Raw genomic sequence first — 14900 nt, forward strand, 5'->3', positions numbered from 1 at the left:
AATGAAAAGTTTCTAAAGCAGTAACATAATCTTCTTTTGAAACAAACAAAGTTAGGTCACATTGAGCATTTGTTCAACTTACATTACAGGATTTTTTCCTGTGTCATACTTTATTTATCTTGATACGTATTAATTTTCTATTCACAGGTGCTTCAAAATGAGGAATTTGTGCAAGCATTAATCTCCTCAACTCTTCTTAGACGCCTTGGAGAAGCTAAGGGGATTTGATATTTGGTGACATATCTTTGCCCACTATTTCTTCATCCATCAATGGCTAAGTTGTTTCAGTGAGAAGAAACTGGTTTCTACCCAACTAACTAACAAATATTAGCCACCAATGGCGAATATGACTGCTGATCACACGGACAAATGATAATTGATCTTTTATCTGATTCCTTTGAGCAAGCTATGTAATCATCCTTGTTAAGATAAAGATAGGAAGTGTTGAACTATTCTTGGGGTAAACTGTTGGGGTCATTTAGGCCTGCATAAGAAACTTGTAATGCCTGAGAAAGGGAGTGTGTGTGCACCTAAGAGCTTCAATAACTGAAGTCTTTGACTGGTAAATTTTAAATGGAATGCTTCAATAATGACTAATAAATCAGAAAAACTGTACAAAAGAGGAACACAGACAATACAGATTAGTCAGCAACAATCACTATTGTTTTTGAAGAAGGTTACGAACATATGCACATCATAATGTATCACTATCGTTACATAAGCCACATTTGAGTAGAAATTTGCAGGCCTCAAAGGCTTGTCAATATAGAAATTGATTAGGAAAGAAAAATTAAACAAAAATGGTCTCCTATCAAGATCTCTTGCCAGTTGCTAATCTTCATGCTAAGTGTTGAAATGTTGTTTTCATCATGGTTCAGAGACAATGGATGGCATTTCCTCTTCCTCTTTGATGGTGTTGATCATGGTAACAACTTGATTTAAATTTGGCCTAGACTCTGGGGAAGGATTTAGGCACTTAAGAGCCACCTGTAGCAAGCTCACCATTCTTTCTTCACTTGCACCTTCTGTGACTAGAGCCTTGTCAAATACTTCAACTGTCCATTCTTCTCTAACCGCAGAATGTACCCAATTTGCCAAGTTTAACCCGTTGTTTTGTGCCAGCTTCCCTGTCAGCAGCTCAAGAAGAATGACACCGAAATTAAATATGTCTGCCTTAAAGGGATAATCGGGACGACCTCGCCTTTGATTCATGGATTTATTAGCATGACCAACAGGGGAGGGCGCTGGGCTGTCGACTGCCATTAGACCATATTCACTAATGCATGGATCCATGTTCTTGTTCATCAAAATGTTAGAGGATTTTAAGTTCCCATGAGAAATCCCATCTTCATAGAGCTCTTTGTGCATGAATGCCAACCCCTCAGCGATGCTACTTGCAACACTTAGTCTGCTATCCCAATAAAATTTACCACTTTCGCCTCCTGGGATTCAAAATCAAAAGCATCAATAACATGTTGCAGAAGAAAAAGAAATGTATTGTGAAACTACGAATTACTCCAAAAGCTTAAGCTGTTACAGGTGGTGTTAATTAATCATGTATATTTCAACGCCCCCCCACCCCCCTCTCTCATGTGTGGCCCCACTTTTTTCAGTTGGCCATACACGTGGTACATGTGACCTCTCTTTTGGGTTGGCCATACACGTGTGTTGTTAATATCAAGGAGTTATTGGGTTGTACATATCTTCTTATTAATGAAGTTTGGTTACCTTTCAAATAAAAAAAAAAGAGTTATTGGGTTTGGAACCCAAGACCTGCCGTGAGGCAATTGCTCGATGTAACAACCAATTACTCCAAAAGCTTAAGCTGTTAGAATTGGTGTTATTTAATCATTTATACTTCAACAATGTTGCAGAAGAAAAAGAAATGTATATAATTGTATGAAGTGGAGATGAACCTACCCTGTAGAATCTGGAAGAGGCTTCCATTCTTCTGGTATTCATAGACTACAAGCTTCTCTTGTTTAGCACAATAAAAGGCCACCACGGGCAATACATTTGGATGCTTTGCTTGATCTATCGTTCTCATTCTCTTCTGAAAATCTTCGGGGGAAATTGTCCAATCTTTAATCCTCTTCACAGCAAGATTAATACCATCATCAAACATCACCTTATAGAGACAACCATACCTTCCTCTACCCAACAACTCCGCCGGAGCCCTAAGCAGATCCTCAAACTTCAACTCCTTCATTGCTGGATTGGTAAGAACAACCAGTGATGATGACATCATATCACTTTCATTTGATGAAGCCATCGAGTACTCAGATTTACTCATGGGCGTCTTACTGTCATTAGTTTCACTACTATGGTTTATTGGACTATCCATTACCGCCTTTTTCTTTTTGTGTTCGACCTCCTTTCCCTTAGTCTTCTTTCGAAAGATTATCTTAAAAGTGAAGAACATGATGAAAACCAGAGCCAGTAGACTATATCCTAAAAACATGAGAACCCGTTCCACATCACGTTTTTTCGGTGAGACTTTTTCGCTAACAGGTGGCGGACATAATTTCTCCACCAGTTTCCCACACAACCCAGAATTACCAATAAGGCTGTTCGTACCAAACCGACCGCCAAGTTCAGGAACAGGCCCACTGAAATTGTTAAAAGAGACATTGAAAGCTACTAAATTCTCAAAATTGAATTGCGGTATTTCCCCAGTGAGCTGATTGTTTTGAGCGAGGAACGATAATAGCCCCGAAATCTTGGGCAAATCTGGCAAATTACCAGAGAAATTATTGTTGAAGACAAATAGCCTTTTCAAATTATTTAAGCGGGAGAGCGATTCGGGGAGATTACCAGAAAACTGATTGTTATTGAGATACAAATGGGTCAGTCTCTTACAGTTTAAAATCTCTGAAGGGATCCCTCCATGGATACTGTTATTTTGAGCACTCAAAACAGTGAGTGATGAAACTGAACAGATGGAATTGGTGTCAAGAATCCCACTAAGTTCTAAATTTTCAAGCACAACTCGCTTAACGGACAATTGGGTATCACAATTTATACCTTGCCAAGAACATGGGTCTGAAGAGGAATTCCAACCAAAAAATTTGGGGTCTTTTGGAATGTTACCATTGGAGAGGTTTTTAAAAAAGTTGAGAAGGGTTTGTTTTACTACATCATCTGCTGAATTTGATGGGTTGAAAAGGAGGAGGAGAGAAATGGGAAGGACCCATAAAGGGATTGGTTTCATGGTTGGGTGTGGAATGAGAGATTTGGTGTGGGAAAGAGGGGGGTTGTTGATTTTTTTTGATGAATTAAAGGCAGTAATATGTAATGGGTTTTCTTAGAACAAGAAGAAAGGTACAATGGATGATTTTTGGAAAGATTGAAGGCCATTTGGCTGATTTTTCCAATGAAGCTTGTAGTCTTGTCGATGGAATATGGCCTTAGAAGTTTTAAGTCAAGGCCAAGAAATGATTTGAAAATTTAAATGCCGGCGGGTAGAAACGGTCAAAAGTGAGATAGGGAGATGCTTTCTGGCACTTCTCAATTGGACGGATTCGGATCAGGGCCAACCCTGTCCACGCAATCGGATCCTAATCGAACCCATCTTTAAATAAAGAACTTGAAAAACACTACTAAAATGGGATCCGATCCAAAAATATAGACGGGAGTGAAAATGACAGATGATTTCATCGTTTTCACATGGTTTTTTCTAGGGATTCATGCAATTTGTTATGGTCCTAAGTGAGGGGCAGTCTAGGTATGGATTGGGTGGGACCCAGCCTGGAATGGGACAGGTTTAAAGGGCCTAGCCTAACACGTCCCATCAGTTGGAGCTTTTAGCGTATTGGTAAGGTACCTAACACAATTCATCCGACGTGGCGGTTCTCTAGTGTCTTATTCATTAAATTTATCTGAGGTGGCATTTGTAGGGATTCATGCTCTCTTTTGATTCATTCATCTTAAAACCCTATTTCTTTACAAATAAGTGGCCTTCCTCCACAGGTTGAATTGGTAATCTCCCTTATTACAAGCTATTTGGGTATAAAAATCTTTTACCATTGATCGTAAAAGTGACTTTCTGCCATCGTGTGTAATATATAATCCATTGCAAAAGAAACCAAGGTATGTGTTCTTTTTTTCTTTCCTTCCTTCCATTATCCCATGTATCTGAGCAAATATACGCAGATTTCCAACTACAATTTTACAAAACAAATAAATATCTACTACTATACAGCAGAAGAGAAAAGGAGAGAATTTTGTCCAGTTAACACGTCAATGTGGATGATTTGTACCGTTTTTTGCCCTCGCCACATATCTGTACATACTATCTTTGTGAGGGTAAAAAAGGTATGAATGTTCGGAATTATTTGCAAAATCTGTGGCATTAACAGCTCTCTGGTAATTTCGAATCTTGATTTGCTAGCCACCTTCTCCAAACGCTATGTCTCGCCCATCATTTGCAATTGTATGTATTCAGAGATTTGTCTTATTTGATGTGATGAAAAACTGCACTGAAATACTATTTCTTGAAAGGTTGATGGAAATTACGGACAACGGGTACCTGGATATGACAATTACGGAAAAAACTACAAAGAAGAGGTATCAAAATATGACAATTACGAAAAAACTATGTCTCCCTATTAATTTTTTGAGGATATTATGAATTCCGCAAACCTGTAAAAATATTTACAAATTCTGGGCACCTTCAGATGAACAACAGATTATGGAAACCTCTATAGATTGGAGGGCTAGGATCAGCCTATGGAAATGATTTTACCGGCACAACATATTGATGTTGTGTTCCATCACATGGACGGTTTGGATCAACCTATGATGTGGTCCGTACAATTCTTTGTCGGTCCGTGCATCGCACGGGGTTTTTTACTAGTATAGTTATATAACTAAAACAAAGGCAATTCAGTAAACAAATTTTGTGGTTATAAATGAAGATATTCTGTTCCAGAGAACTTTTGTCAGGGATCCGCATGTCCGACAACATCGTCACTTGACGTTGTGCTTCGGCCATCACTGATATCTTCATCGCTACTATCTTCGGCAGCAGTCTTCGCAATGTCCTCTTTCTTTGCATAATGCTCGCAATACTCAGTTTTTATGAGGAAAAGGGAAATAACTCATTAATAGAAACAATGGTGAAAAAGGAAAGAATTTGATGACAGATAAGAGATTGATAACATATAAGAGATACAATGTACTATAGCGTGAGGTTAGTAACTACCGCATAAGCACAAACCAACTCCTGTGAAAGTATTTATAGAGTTTTTAAGAAAAGAATTTCCAAATACTTTGAATTTATCATTTGGCTCGCCATCGGCGAGGTTCCAACACTTTTGTTGGTCAAGGAAAACCCAGCCCATATGCCTCAAGGAGTCATAACCCCAAATGCTCGATATACTGCCTTTCTGCTACAGAATGATAGATTCATAGGAGCCCAACTCAAATTACAAATGGAGATAGTAATTTCAAGATACTGAAATGCCCTTCTTAAATAACATATTATTAAAGGATTGTTTGAAGGATTCAAGGAGTATATTCTACAAACTTTTGAAAATTTTGGAGTTCTATCCAGTAATTTTCTGCAGGGGGGGTGGGGTGGGTTTAGGGACTAACAGATTCCTGCCTGTCATTATCACGACAAATGCTTTTCCTACAACATATCCATGTCTTGAGAAGATCTTTTCCACTATAGAAAATGGAGTTGTAATTGGAAATGGCTGTTTTTCACATTTTCAAAACAGTTCTTAATTTTTATTCACTCAAAGGTGACAAATTCCAATTAAAAAAAGCAACCATTGTTGCTCAGAGCCCAGGTAGAAAGTAGTAACCAACTAAATCACCTACTTGAATTTGTGCTAAAAATAAAAGGCCACAACTAGTGTTAGCACAGACAGCCAGCTAATTAATCACCATTTCTAGGGACAAAAGATACAGTGGCCATATTCCCATTATCAAAAAGTATGTTTTGTTGATTTTCATAACGCTGTTTTTAACCAATTTATGGTGTGGACTAGTAACAAGGCACCAGGACCGTGGAATCTAGCAAATATAATTTCAGAAATAAGTGGTCTTTGCCAGATTTTACATCCCGAAAATTTCGCAGACATATAATTACTATAGGTCAGTTTTTTTTATAGAGCTTTCAATATCGAGGCAGCTGGTGCTGCTTTACTTGCATTTGTATCCAGTGGGGTGCCTTGTCCCCTTTTCTGTAGTTGGACTCTTTCTATCAATAAATTTCTGTTACTTTAAAAAAAAAAATCATGAGAAAGGCAGCAAACATCTTTTGAAATCCGCCCTGTTCTAGGTGAGAGAATAAAGAATTGTTAAGATGCTCGTACCTTTTACTTTTTGTCCATATTGTTTCTGGTCCTTCATCATCAACGATGCCGCATTACCATTCAATGGATCTGCAGGATTTGGATAAAGTAATAATTGTGGAAGGAAAACTTCAAACACATTCAAAAGATCTGCAGCCCAAAGCAGCCATAGTAAGTTTTCTGAAACTCCCAATACAAAATGAGGAATGAATTAGTACACATGCTTAAATATCAGTGAAAAAATCCATTAGTTCACCCATGCACCCATGTTTTGAAGGCATGACTTTTGGTTTTACCAAACATTGGGCTCCAGGATTGGTTGATAACATCCAAGCATACAGAACCAGATCTGCAATCCATAATAAAATCAGAGAAGGAAACAAGAAATGAACAGGAAATATGAACATCAAGTCCATATAGCAAGCAAAGACGATCCTAAGTTTCCCAAGAAATGCTTCAAATATAGTCTGGGGGAAATCATTAAAGCAAAATGCCAGAAACAAAGGAGAGAAATGAATTTTTTTTCCTTTCGGCTATAGGAGTGCGTGTATGCTCACAGCTCATCAACATTGGGGTGGAATATTTTGTTCAGAAAACCAATGGAAGGGGACTTGTATGGATAAGCATCTGGTAGCTCCACACGGATTTTCCATACTCCACCCTCATAAAGGCCTGTAAGCACCATGATCCAAAGATGAGCAGATGCAATTTCTGGATAGACAACAATAAAAACTCAGATCGGCATAAAGCCTTTACAATGTATGCATGAATTCATGTTTAAAAATTGACTGGCAAAGGTATAGAAAGGATAAGCAAATATGTAGTGTATGACCAGTTTTACACTATCAATTGAAGTATCGGACATGAAACATAACTTATTTGAGAATCTCAATATCACAGCTTTATGGATATTTTCAATCTTCAAAATAAGATTCCCAGATAATAAAATGGCCATCTAAATTTCATTTTTTTGAACCATTAAGAAATGGTCATCTAAACTTCATGAAGAGCTAGAATTTCAAGTTGTTTTTTTAATGCTAAAAGGTTTTATTGATAGAAGGCTACTTCAATCCACATGGCACAAGCAGCTCTTCACTGGGAGAGAGAACATATAGTGACAGACTTCGACGGACACATTTGATGAGGAGAGATCTAATACACTTTCAGTGATATGCATTATGCCCATTCGTGAACCTCCAGAGACTTATCACAGGAGATGAAAAGCTGCAAACTTATAGCTGAAACATGGCCTGTAATAGTTCAAATATCAGCACAATCAACCTTGCTGGTCAAAAACTTCCAGGCCTAACTGATCTTATTTCTGAAAAGTTGTGCATAAACTATACAATTTTATTGACATTTTATACTCACAATATTGACATGCATCATTTTTAATTTTATTTTTCTTCGGTTTTATCTAAGCAACATCTAAGCAATGCCTCCCACCCAACCATTTACAGGTAAGGGTTGTCGGCATGTCCTTCACATATAAAAAGATGTGTGAGGGACTGCCAATACGTCAGTGTTTTGTCAAAGAAGCCGATAATCACTCGTTTTAACAAGTCCGCACAATGAAGAAGAAAAGATTATAAAGTGAAGGACTGCCAATACATCAGGTTTGGTCAAAAGAAGTCGATAATCACTCGTTTTAACAAATCCATGCAATGGAGAAGAAAATATTATGAATTACATCATTGATCCACATCGAGATTCCTAAATTTAGAGCATTGGAGCCTTATCCAAGGTTTTTGAGCTAGAAGTACTTAAGACGCTCCTTGGACAAGGCACTTTGAATAAAACAGGTTTAGTTACAAACGATATAAAATATAAATCTTCGCAATATAACAAAGACATAGGCAAAACGGGAAAAATTGTAACGAATAGAGAAGCAAAGAGAACGGATAACAACCCTAGTTAGAAGGAAATTTCCATTTTAAATCTATGATGGTATTATCATGTTAGATTTAAAAACCCACATAAGCATCCATTTCTGAATCTCACGAAACACGGTATACTCATAACTAGGCATCATGGATTGTCACTAAATCCAGACAAAAGAAGGCACTAAAACATGCTGATCGGAAATCATATGCAACTCCATATCTGAACAAATACTCTATAAATCAGGAAACTTCTTTCAGTTAAAGAGGATGAATTTCAAACCATATGGAGTTCTATCATATAAACTGCAAAACTAGAACCAGCCACCAACCCCACAAAATACTTTCTCATGCACCCTGATTTAGGATGTAAATAACCAGGGAGGTTGCATTCATCAGGAAAACCTACAAACACACAACAGGGACAACATTTATAGAAAAGAACAGAAGGACAGAAAATAATATACTTTCTTTTGGGCCATGAAACTCCACATTGAATTCGTTAATTCCATCATTGATTGTCTCCACTGTATAGTCACTCATCATCCTAAATAAGACAACACAATATCGCAAAAGTTAGCTACATAGAATAAAAGATCAACCATTCCGATCGAACAAGCCTGTAGGGGAATTCAAGTGCAGAATCTAAGCAACCTTCCGTGTGCATTCATATATTCAGAAAACCAATAACATGTGACAAAACTTGAAAAGTGCCAAGGTGATTCTAATAGAGCGACCAAAATCAGATTGGAATCAGGCCAGCCAATTATCACAGTATCTTTTCTTTTCTTTTTTTTTCTTTTTTTGAATGGCAATTATCACAACATCTTGTTCAGTTTCAACCAAAACCATAAATCCATCGTTTCTCAGTACTAATTTTAGCCCCAATTTGTTTTCCCTTCTAATATTTCTTCTAGATTTCCAACTAAATAAGACTAATGACCACAGTCAATAAATACACCAACATAATGAAGCTTTATTTATCCATGCAGTTCATAAAGATGGGATTATGTCCTTCAGAACCGTTCTTTCTTATAGGCAGGTCAGGTAAACTCAGCTTCTTTGGTGGAGGTTCTACAACTATCGTTAGCCATTTCTTCTCAAACACATTTCTTGGAAGGGCCCTAATTAAATTTTATTTGCTCAAGGTTTAGACCAAGGATTTGTGGCATTATCCCACCAAGGGTCCACGTAAGGAGATACACATACTGAGAGAGAGGGAGAGTTATTAAGGGATATTCTCATTTTAGGTATGTAACCCTCTTTATAACTTTAGCATCAAACTTTTTTACTTTTAACTAACTTAAAGAGTTCAAAATGGTTCAGGATTTAGGGTTTGGTGGAAGTGAAGAGGAAGAATGTTAGCGTGAACAATGATGGTTTCTAGGGTTAGGTGGAAGGAAGGGTAAGGTTGGGGATTTAGGTTTCTGGTGGAGGTGAAGAGGAAGAAATTAGGGTGAATAATGGTGGTCTCTAGGGTTAGACTTGGGTTTTTTGGATTGGTGGTTTAATGGGGATCCCCCGGAACAGGCGGAGGCTGCTGAAGATCGGATTCAATGGGTTGGCCATCGTGCACGGTTAGGGGCGCACAATAGCTTTAGGTCTTTGAGCGAAATTTTTAAAAATCGAATTCGCCAGCTAGAAAGTGGTGGAGAAGTCTGTGTGACATGGCGGGTCACACATATGACTTGATGTGGCCCACAAAAATGGTACTTGTTGGATTCGAATCAATTGAGACCATTGGGCAGTTTGAAGGAAAGGAAGGGGGAATGGTGAAGGTACTCTAGGCTTGTTTAATAGATGAAGAGTTTGAAAGGGAAGTGAAATAGTTATTCGGCATGGTGGCAGTGTATGGAAGTATGGACCTACCTGTAGCGGTTGACCCAGAAGATCTTTTCCTTTGGTTTTTACTGGCCTAGGAGTATGCTCCTGGCCAATCTTAATTGATTATATGTAATGCAAGTAGGGACCCCTGGTCCCCAATGTAATCTTCATAGTATCAATGAAATTGTCAATTTTTTTTATTTTATTTTAAAAAAGAGTTCAAAATGGGGACCAACCATGCCACAAATTAAAGCTAAATTTAAAATAATAAACCAAAATCCCGCTAAATAACTTAAAACTCCCTCAAACTAGAAATGTTTTACCAAGAGATCGATCAATCAAACAGAGATTCAGCAACTAAAAGAAAGATTGATTCTTTGGGATCCTTCATTTCTTCAAACGGAACAAAGAAAGGAAGGATCTTAAAGAATCGATTTTTGGGAGGATCCCAAAGAATAGATATTTTTAATCGATCTTTGATTAAAAATATAGGTTAAAACACAATTTTACTAAATTAGTATGCTGTCATGAGAGAATCACTAAATAATTTCTCTAGAGTTATCCTCGACCTTCTCTTATCAAATTCATTTCTTTGAAAAGGCTCCAAAATGAATATATTTTGCTTAATGGTTTGATCAAGGATCTCTAGCATCATCATCCCATTGGGGAAGCATTTGTGAAAATTCACACATGGAAATCAGAGGATCAACCAAATTGTAAGCTACAGGTTCCTTCTCCAAAATGATTGTGGGCTCCCCAAACTGGCCAGTGAAGAGTTCTACAATTCATGTTTGGCTACTTCCAATTGAATTTCGGAGATGGGAATCCCTAATTTCAATACCAAAAGCACTGCATATTAATGCATGGGAATTGCCTGCATGTTCATCTGCTACAGTGTCCCGATACAATACATCTGTAATGTAATTCACCAGTTTCATCTACATGGTACCTTTCAGAATACTTGTAATTTTAATTGCAACCACTGGAATGAGTTGCCAACTCATAGCTTCTCGACAAATGCAAGTCATAATTTGTTTTTTTGCAACACAAAAAGTAACTAAGGGTATCTCGAGACAGGATTTGTGAAATTAAGTGTCTTTTTTTTTGTTTCCGTATTGCAATAATTTTTTTAATCAACCCTTTTTTGTAGAGCTAGCTTTCTTCCATTCCTCTACCAGTCTTGAACCCTACACCTAATGGCAACAGAGCATCTTTGGGCTCAAACCACTAGAGCAAGTAGGAGATTGGTTTTGTTTAATCATCCCTATTGCAATGATTTATTTACTTAATACTCTTCTGTTTCACAAAATTCAATTTGGTTATAATATGCATAGATTTCTTATTTCAAACAAAACCATCAGTTTGATCAGTGATCTAAATTCAATGACATTGTCTTGATAATAATCGATGTCAATTGTAACTTTTGTCCTCTTAACAAAAATTGTCAAAAAAAGATAGAAGACATGGTCATGAGTCATGAGTCATGACAGGGTAATAGAAAAATAAAGGATCAAACAACTCTAAAACTGATGCAGTGCCAACATGGCAGCCATGACATGCTTAGGTGGCTTTGGTGGAGTTCCAAGGTGAATTCCCGCGTTAAAGCTTCTGACCGATTTTCAATCAAGCTTTTGGGCTATTCAATGGTAGAATCATGAAAAACAGTAAACTACAAAGTTGTAGGTCTCTTTGAGATCTTTCCAACAAGTATTTGTGCTCGAAAATTAGCCCAGTGATTAGATAGTTATGGCCGTTTTAGTGGACTATGTCTGTGGGTTCCAAAACAGTCAAAATTAGTGAGTTCCAATGCAATTAATGTTATGTAAGTCCCTAAGTTAGCTAGTGGAGAAGGTTGAACGAATTTTCTTTGGTTTCTTTTATTTAAAGGGTTAAAAACCATATTTTGAGGGGATTTTGGATGTTGATTAACTTATGTAATTGATAGAATATCAATTGGGTTGAGCTTTGCTCTCATTTTCTTCTTATTCTCTTGTTGTGTTCTTGAGTTCTATTTTTCTTCTTCTTCCCACTTAAGCACCCGCATTATCTGGTATCAGAGCGAATGTTACTCTCTTGAGTTAGCCTCGATTTGATTTTCATGGCGGCACGAAGAGGTAGATCAGGAAGGCGTGGTAACCAAATGATGGAAGATTTGAGAGATGATGAACTTCAAGCACTTCGAAGACAACTTGAGCAACTTACCATGCGACTTGAACGCCAAGAGGCTCGTAGTGAGCGTGGTGGATCAAGCCGTGGAGGTTCTAGTGATGAATCCGATGTGAATCCCTTCGCCAATACTCATGAGGAGGCTAGGTTGGAAAGGTTCTATTGTGATTTCGACACTGTCTAGATTGACTTGCCGAAGTTTCATGGTCATCTACAACCCGAAGAGTTTCTTGAATGGCTTAGTGTCATTGAGAAATTCTTTGATTACAAGGAGACACCTGAAAGCCAACGTGTGAAGCTTGTGGCTAAGCTTCAACATGGTGGGATAAAGTTCAAGAAATGAGAATCCGCAAAAGAAAGCGTAAGATTTCTTCTTGGGACAAAATGAAGTCAAGGCTTAAGGAGAAATTTCTTCCTTTGGATTTTTTTCAAATTATCTTTTCTCAATTCAACAACCTACGCCAAGAGTCCAAGAGTGTGTTGGACTACACCGAAGAGTTCTACAAACTCATGGCTCGTAATGATATTCACGAGAGTGAAGATCAACTTGTGGCAATGTATGTTGATGGTTTGAAGTTTTCTATTCGTGATAAAGTGAAAATGCACTGATCATTGAGTGTCAATGATGCATATCAACTAGCCTTGAAGGTGGAGGCTAAGCTTGCTCGTCATGGTGCTAAGAAGTACGTGGATGTTTGTAGTCATTATCATTCTTCTAAAGGTGAATCTTCACATGGTGGAGGTGCAAAATTAAAGCCCAACATTTCAATAAAAATTCTACAAAATCAGCTCTTACACATCAAGTTGGAAATCGGCCCAATCGTCCCAACAATCTAAATGCTTGTTTCAAATGTGGTCAAGTTGGCCATCTGATGCAGCACCGTGAAGAGAAATTGAGGAAATGAGAGAGAATTAGACGAAAGGGGATAGAATTAGAAGAATATGGGAAGAAGAGACGAAAATAACCTGAAGATGATATGAATTTAGGGAGAGAAGAGAATAGACGAAGAGAGAAAAGAAGAGACAAAATTAGAGGGAGGAGAAGAAACCTTTAGGGGGAGAAGCCAATCAATCTTTATTAATCATCAAAAGTTAATAATAAAGTTGTAAAGAGGCCTATATATAGGCAAATAAGCAACCTAAGAAATAGAAACATTCTAAAATAAGAATTCCCTAAAAGACTAAACTTCCTAATTCTAAATAACATGAAAATAAAAATACTAGAAACTAAATAATATGAAAATAAATCCTAATATCTCTTCAAAAGAACTCGCCCTCGAGTACTAATCCGCCTGGATCTAATACGTAGACGACCCACTCAAGTAGCATGAGTCGCAATCATCCGAACTCTGGAATGCTGGACAATGCTTGTAATGACTGGGAAAGTGGTAGGGAACGCAAGCGTAGTAATACAGAAGAAATCATCCATGCAGAATCATAAAGACGCAAACCTCGCTTGACAATCAAATAAGTTGGGAAGATGGCAACATACTCTTCTTGGATCGGTGGGATCGGCATAACAGCTAGGGGCAGTACCAATCTATGACTAGCCACAATAAAGATATCACCTGCTGGTATCAAATCTGGCTCAATGGAATCAGCAGTAAAATCATCAGCTAAAATCGTATCTGGCATAGTGATATCAGGCGGGCAATCCTCCTGATCAAAATGCGTAACAAGCGCCTCTTTGTCAGCACAAATCTCGACAATCTGCTCGACCGGCTCAAAAATAGTGCAATCCTCAACAATATGCTCTCAAACATCCATCTCAAGTAATGCCTCAACAGTTAGGTCACTCGGCTCGGACTCAGGCAATGGATCAGTCTCACGTGGATCTGCAACAATATCTGCCACAGAAGAGTGAAGCTCACTCTCTAGATGATCGGCAATCGGTGCTGTAGAAATCTCAGAAGCATCATGCTCAACGATGTCGATATCAGCAATCAATTGAGTCTCTACCTCTGGATCGTCCATCTCAGAGTCTGAATCTGATGAAATTAAAGGGTCAACATCAAGGATCTCATCAATACTAACATCTGGACCCGTAAGAATATCAGCAATGGGTAAGACAGATGAAGTAGTGGAGCGGCTCTGCAAATTTGACTCACGCATGCGACGATTGAAATATCGATTTTCGGCTGCAATTTCATCGTCTCGTGCACGACGTGCTGCGGCTTGTAGTTCACGGCGAGCTGCTTCTCGTCGAGCGGCTTCTTCACGCATCAATCTTTGGTCATACGCTACTCGCTCACGTTTCAATTTCTGTTGATTCTGATAGTGGTATGTAAAGTCATAATGAACATCCTCCCATCAACGAAACAGAGGCTTACAAAACTCACTACGCTCGTTAACAAAGAAATTTCATTTCAACTTGGCTTCGCGGCACACTGTATCCGTGACTTTGCGAATTGTTATTTGATGATCATAACCACAATACCTATGGTATGCATTAAGTGGATGGATCCAATCTAAACACGTATCCTCGACATCTCCATAGGGATAGGTGCAGTCATCGTAACCATAGAAATATGGAACCTGTGGTGCAGAAGAATATCGAGGATCATATCTATCACAATATGGAGCAGCTGGCGGAGCCATAGGGGTCTGTGGTGAAAACTAAAATCAACCGTCTGATCTGTATGGCATGTCGAAAGAAGCACACTATCTATTGTGGATATGAAATCGGATGAGTGAAAGCTGATGATCGAAAAAGGGGCGTGATCAACGG

General features: G+C 38.2%; 2 protein-coding genes across 2 annotated transcripts; both read right to left on the reverse strand.

Annotated features, from left to right (window-relative positions):
- Positions 1-588: 588 nt before the first annotated feature.
- On the reverse strand, positions 589-3393 carry LOC143856517 (putative inactive receptor kinase At2g26730). The gene is made up of 2 exons (XM_077366759.1): positions 1921-3393; positions 589-1442 (listed from the first exon to the last, which is right to left on the reverse strand). The coding sequence occupies exons 1-2, from the start codon at positions 3209-3211 to the stop codon at positions 868-870; spliced, it is 1866 nt and encodes a 621-aa protein (XP_077222874.1). The 5' UTR covers positions 3212-3393; the 3' UTR covers positions 589-867.
- Positions 3394-4222: 829 nt separating this feature from the next.
- On the reverse strand, positions 4223-9398 carry LOC143856518 (ubiquitin-conjugating enzyme E2 4-like). The gene is made up of 4 exons (XM_077366760.1): positions 8650-9398; positions 6860-6974; positions 6599-6651; positions 4223-6452 (listed from the first exon to the last, which is right to left on the reverse strand). The coding sequence occupies exons 1-4, from the start codon at positions 8726-8728 to the stop codon at positions 6286-6288; spliced, it is 414 nt and encodes a 137-aa protein (XP_077222875.1). The 5' UTR covers positions 8729-9398; the 3' UTR covers positions 4223-6285.
- Positions 9399-14900: the final 5502 nt, after the last annotated feature.

Source organism: Tasmannia lanceolata, unplaced genomic scaffold (genome assembly GCF_043159265.1).
Source record: "Tasmannia lanceolata isolate RefF3 unplaced genomic scaffold, GAP_Taslan_0.1 ptg000023l, whole genome shotgun sequence".
In the NCBI taxonomy this organism is placed as follows: Eukaryota; Viridiplantae; Streptophyta; class Magnoliopsida; order Canellales; family Winteraceae; genus Tasmannia; species Tasmannia lanceolata.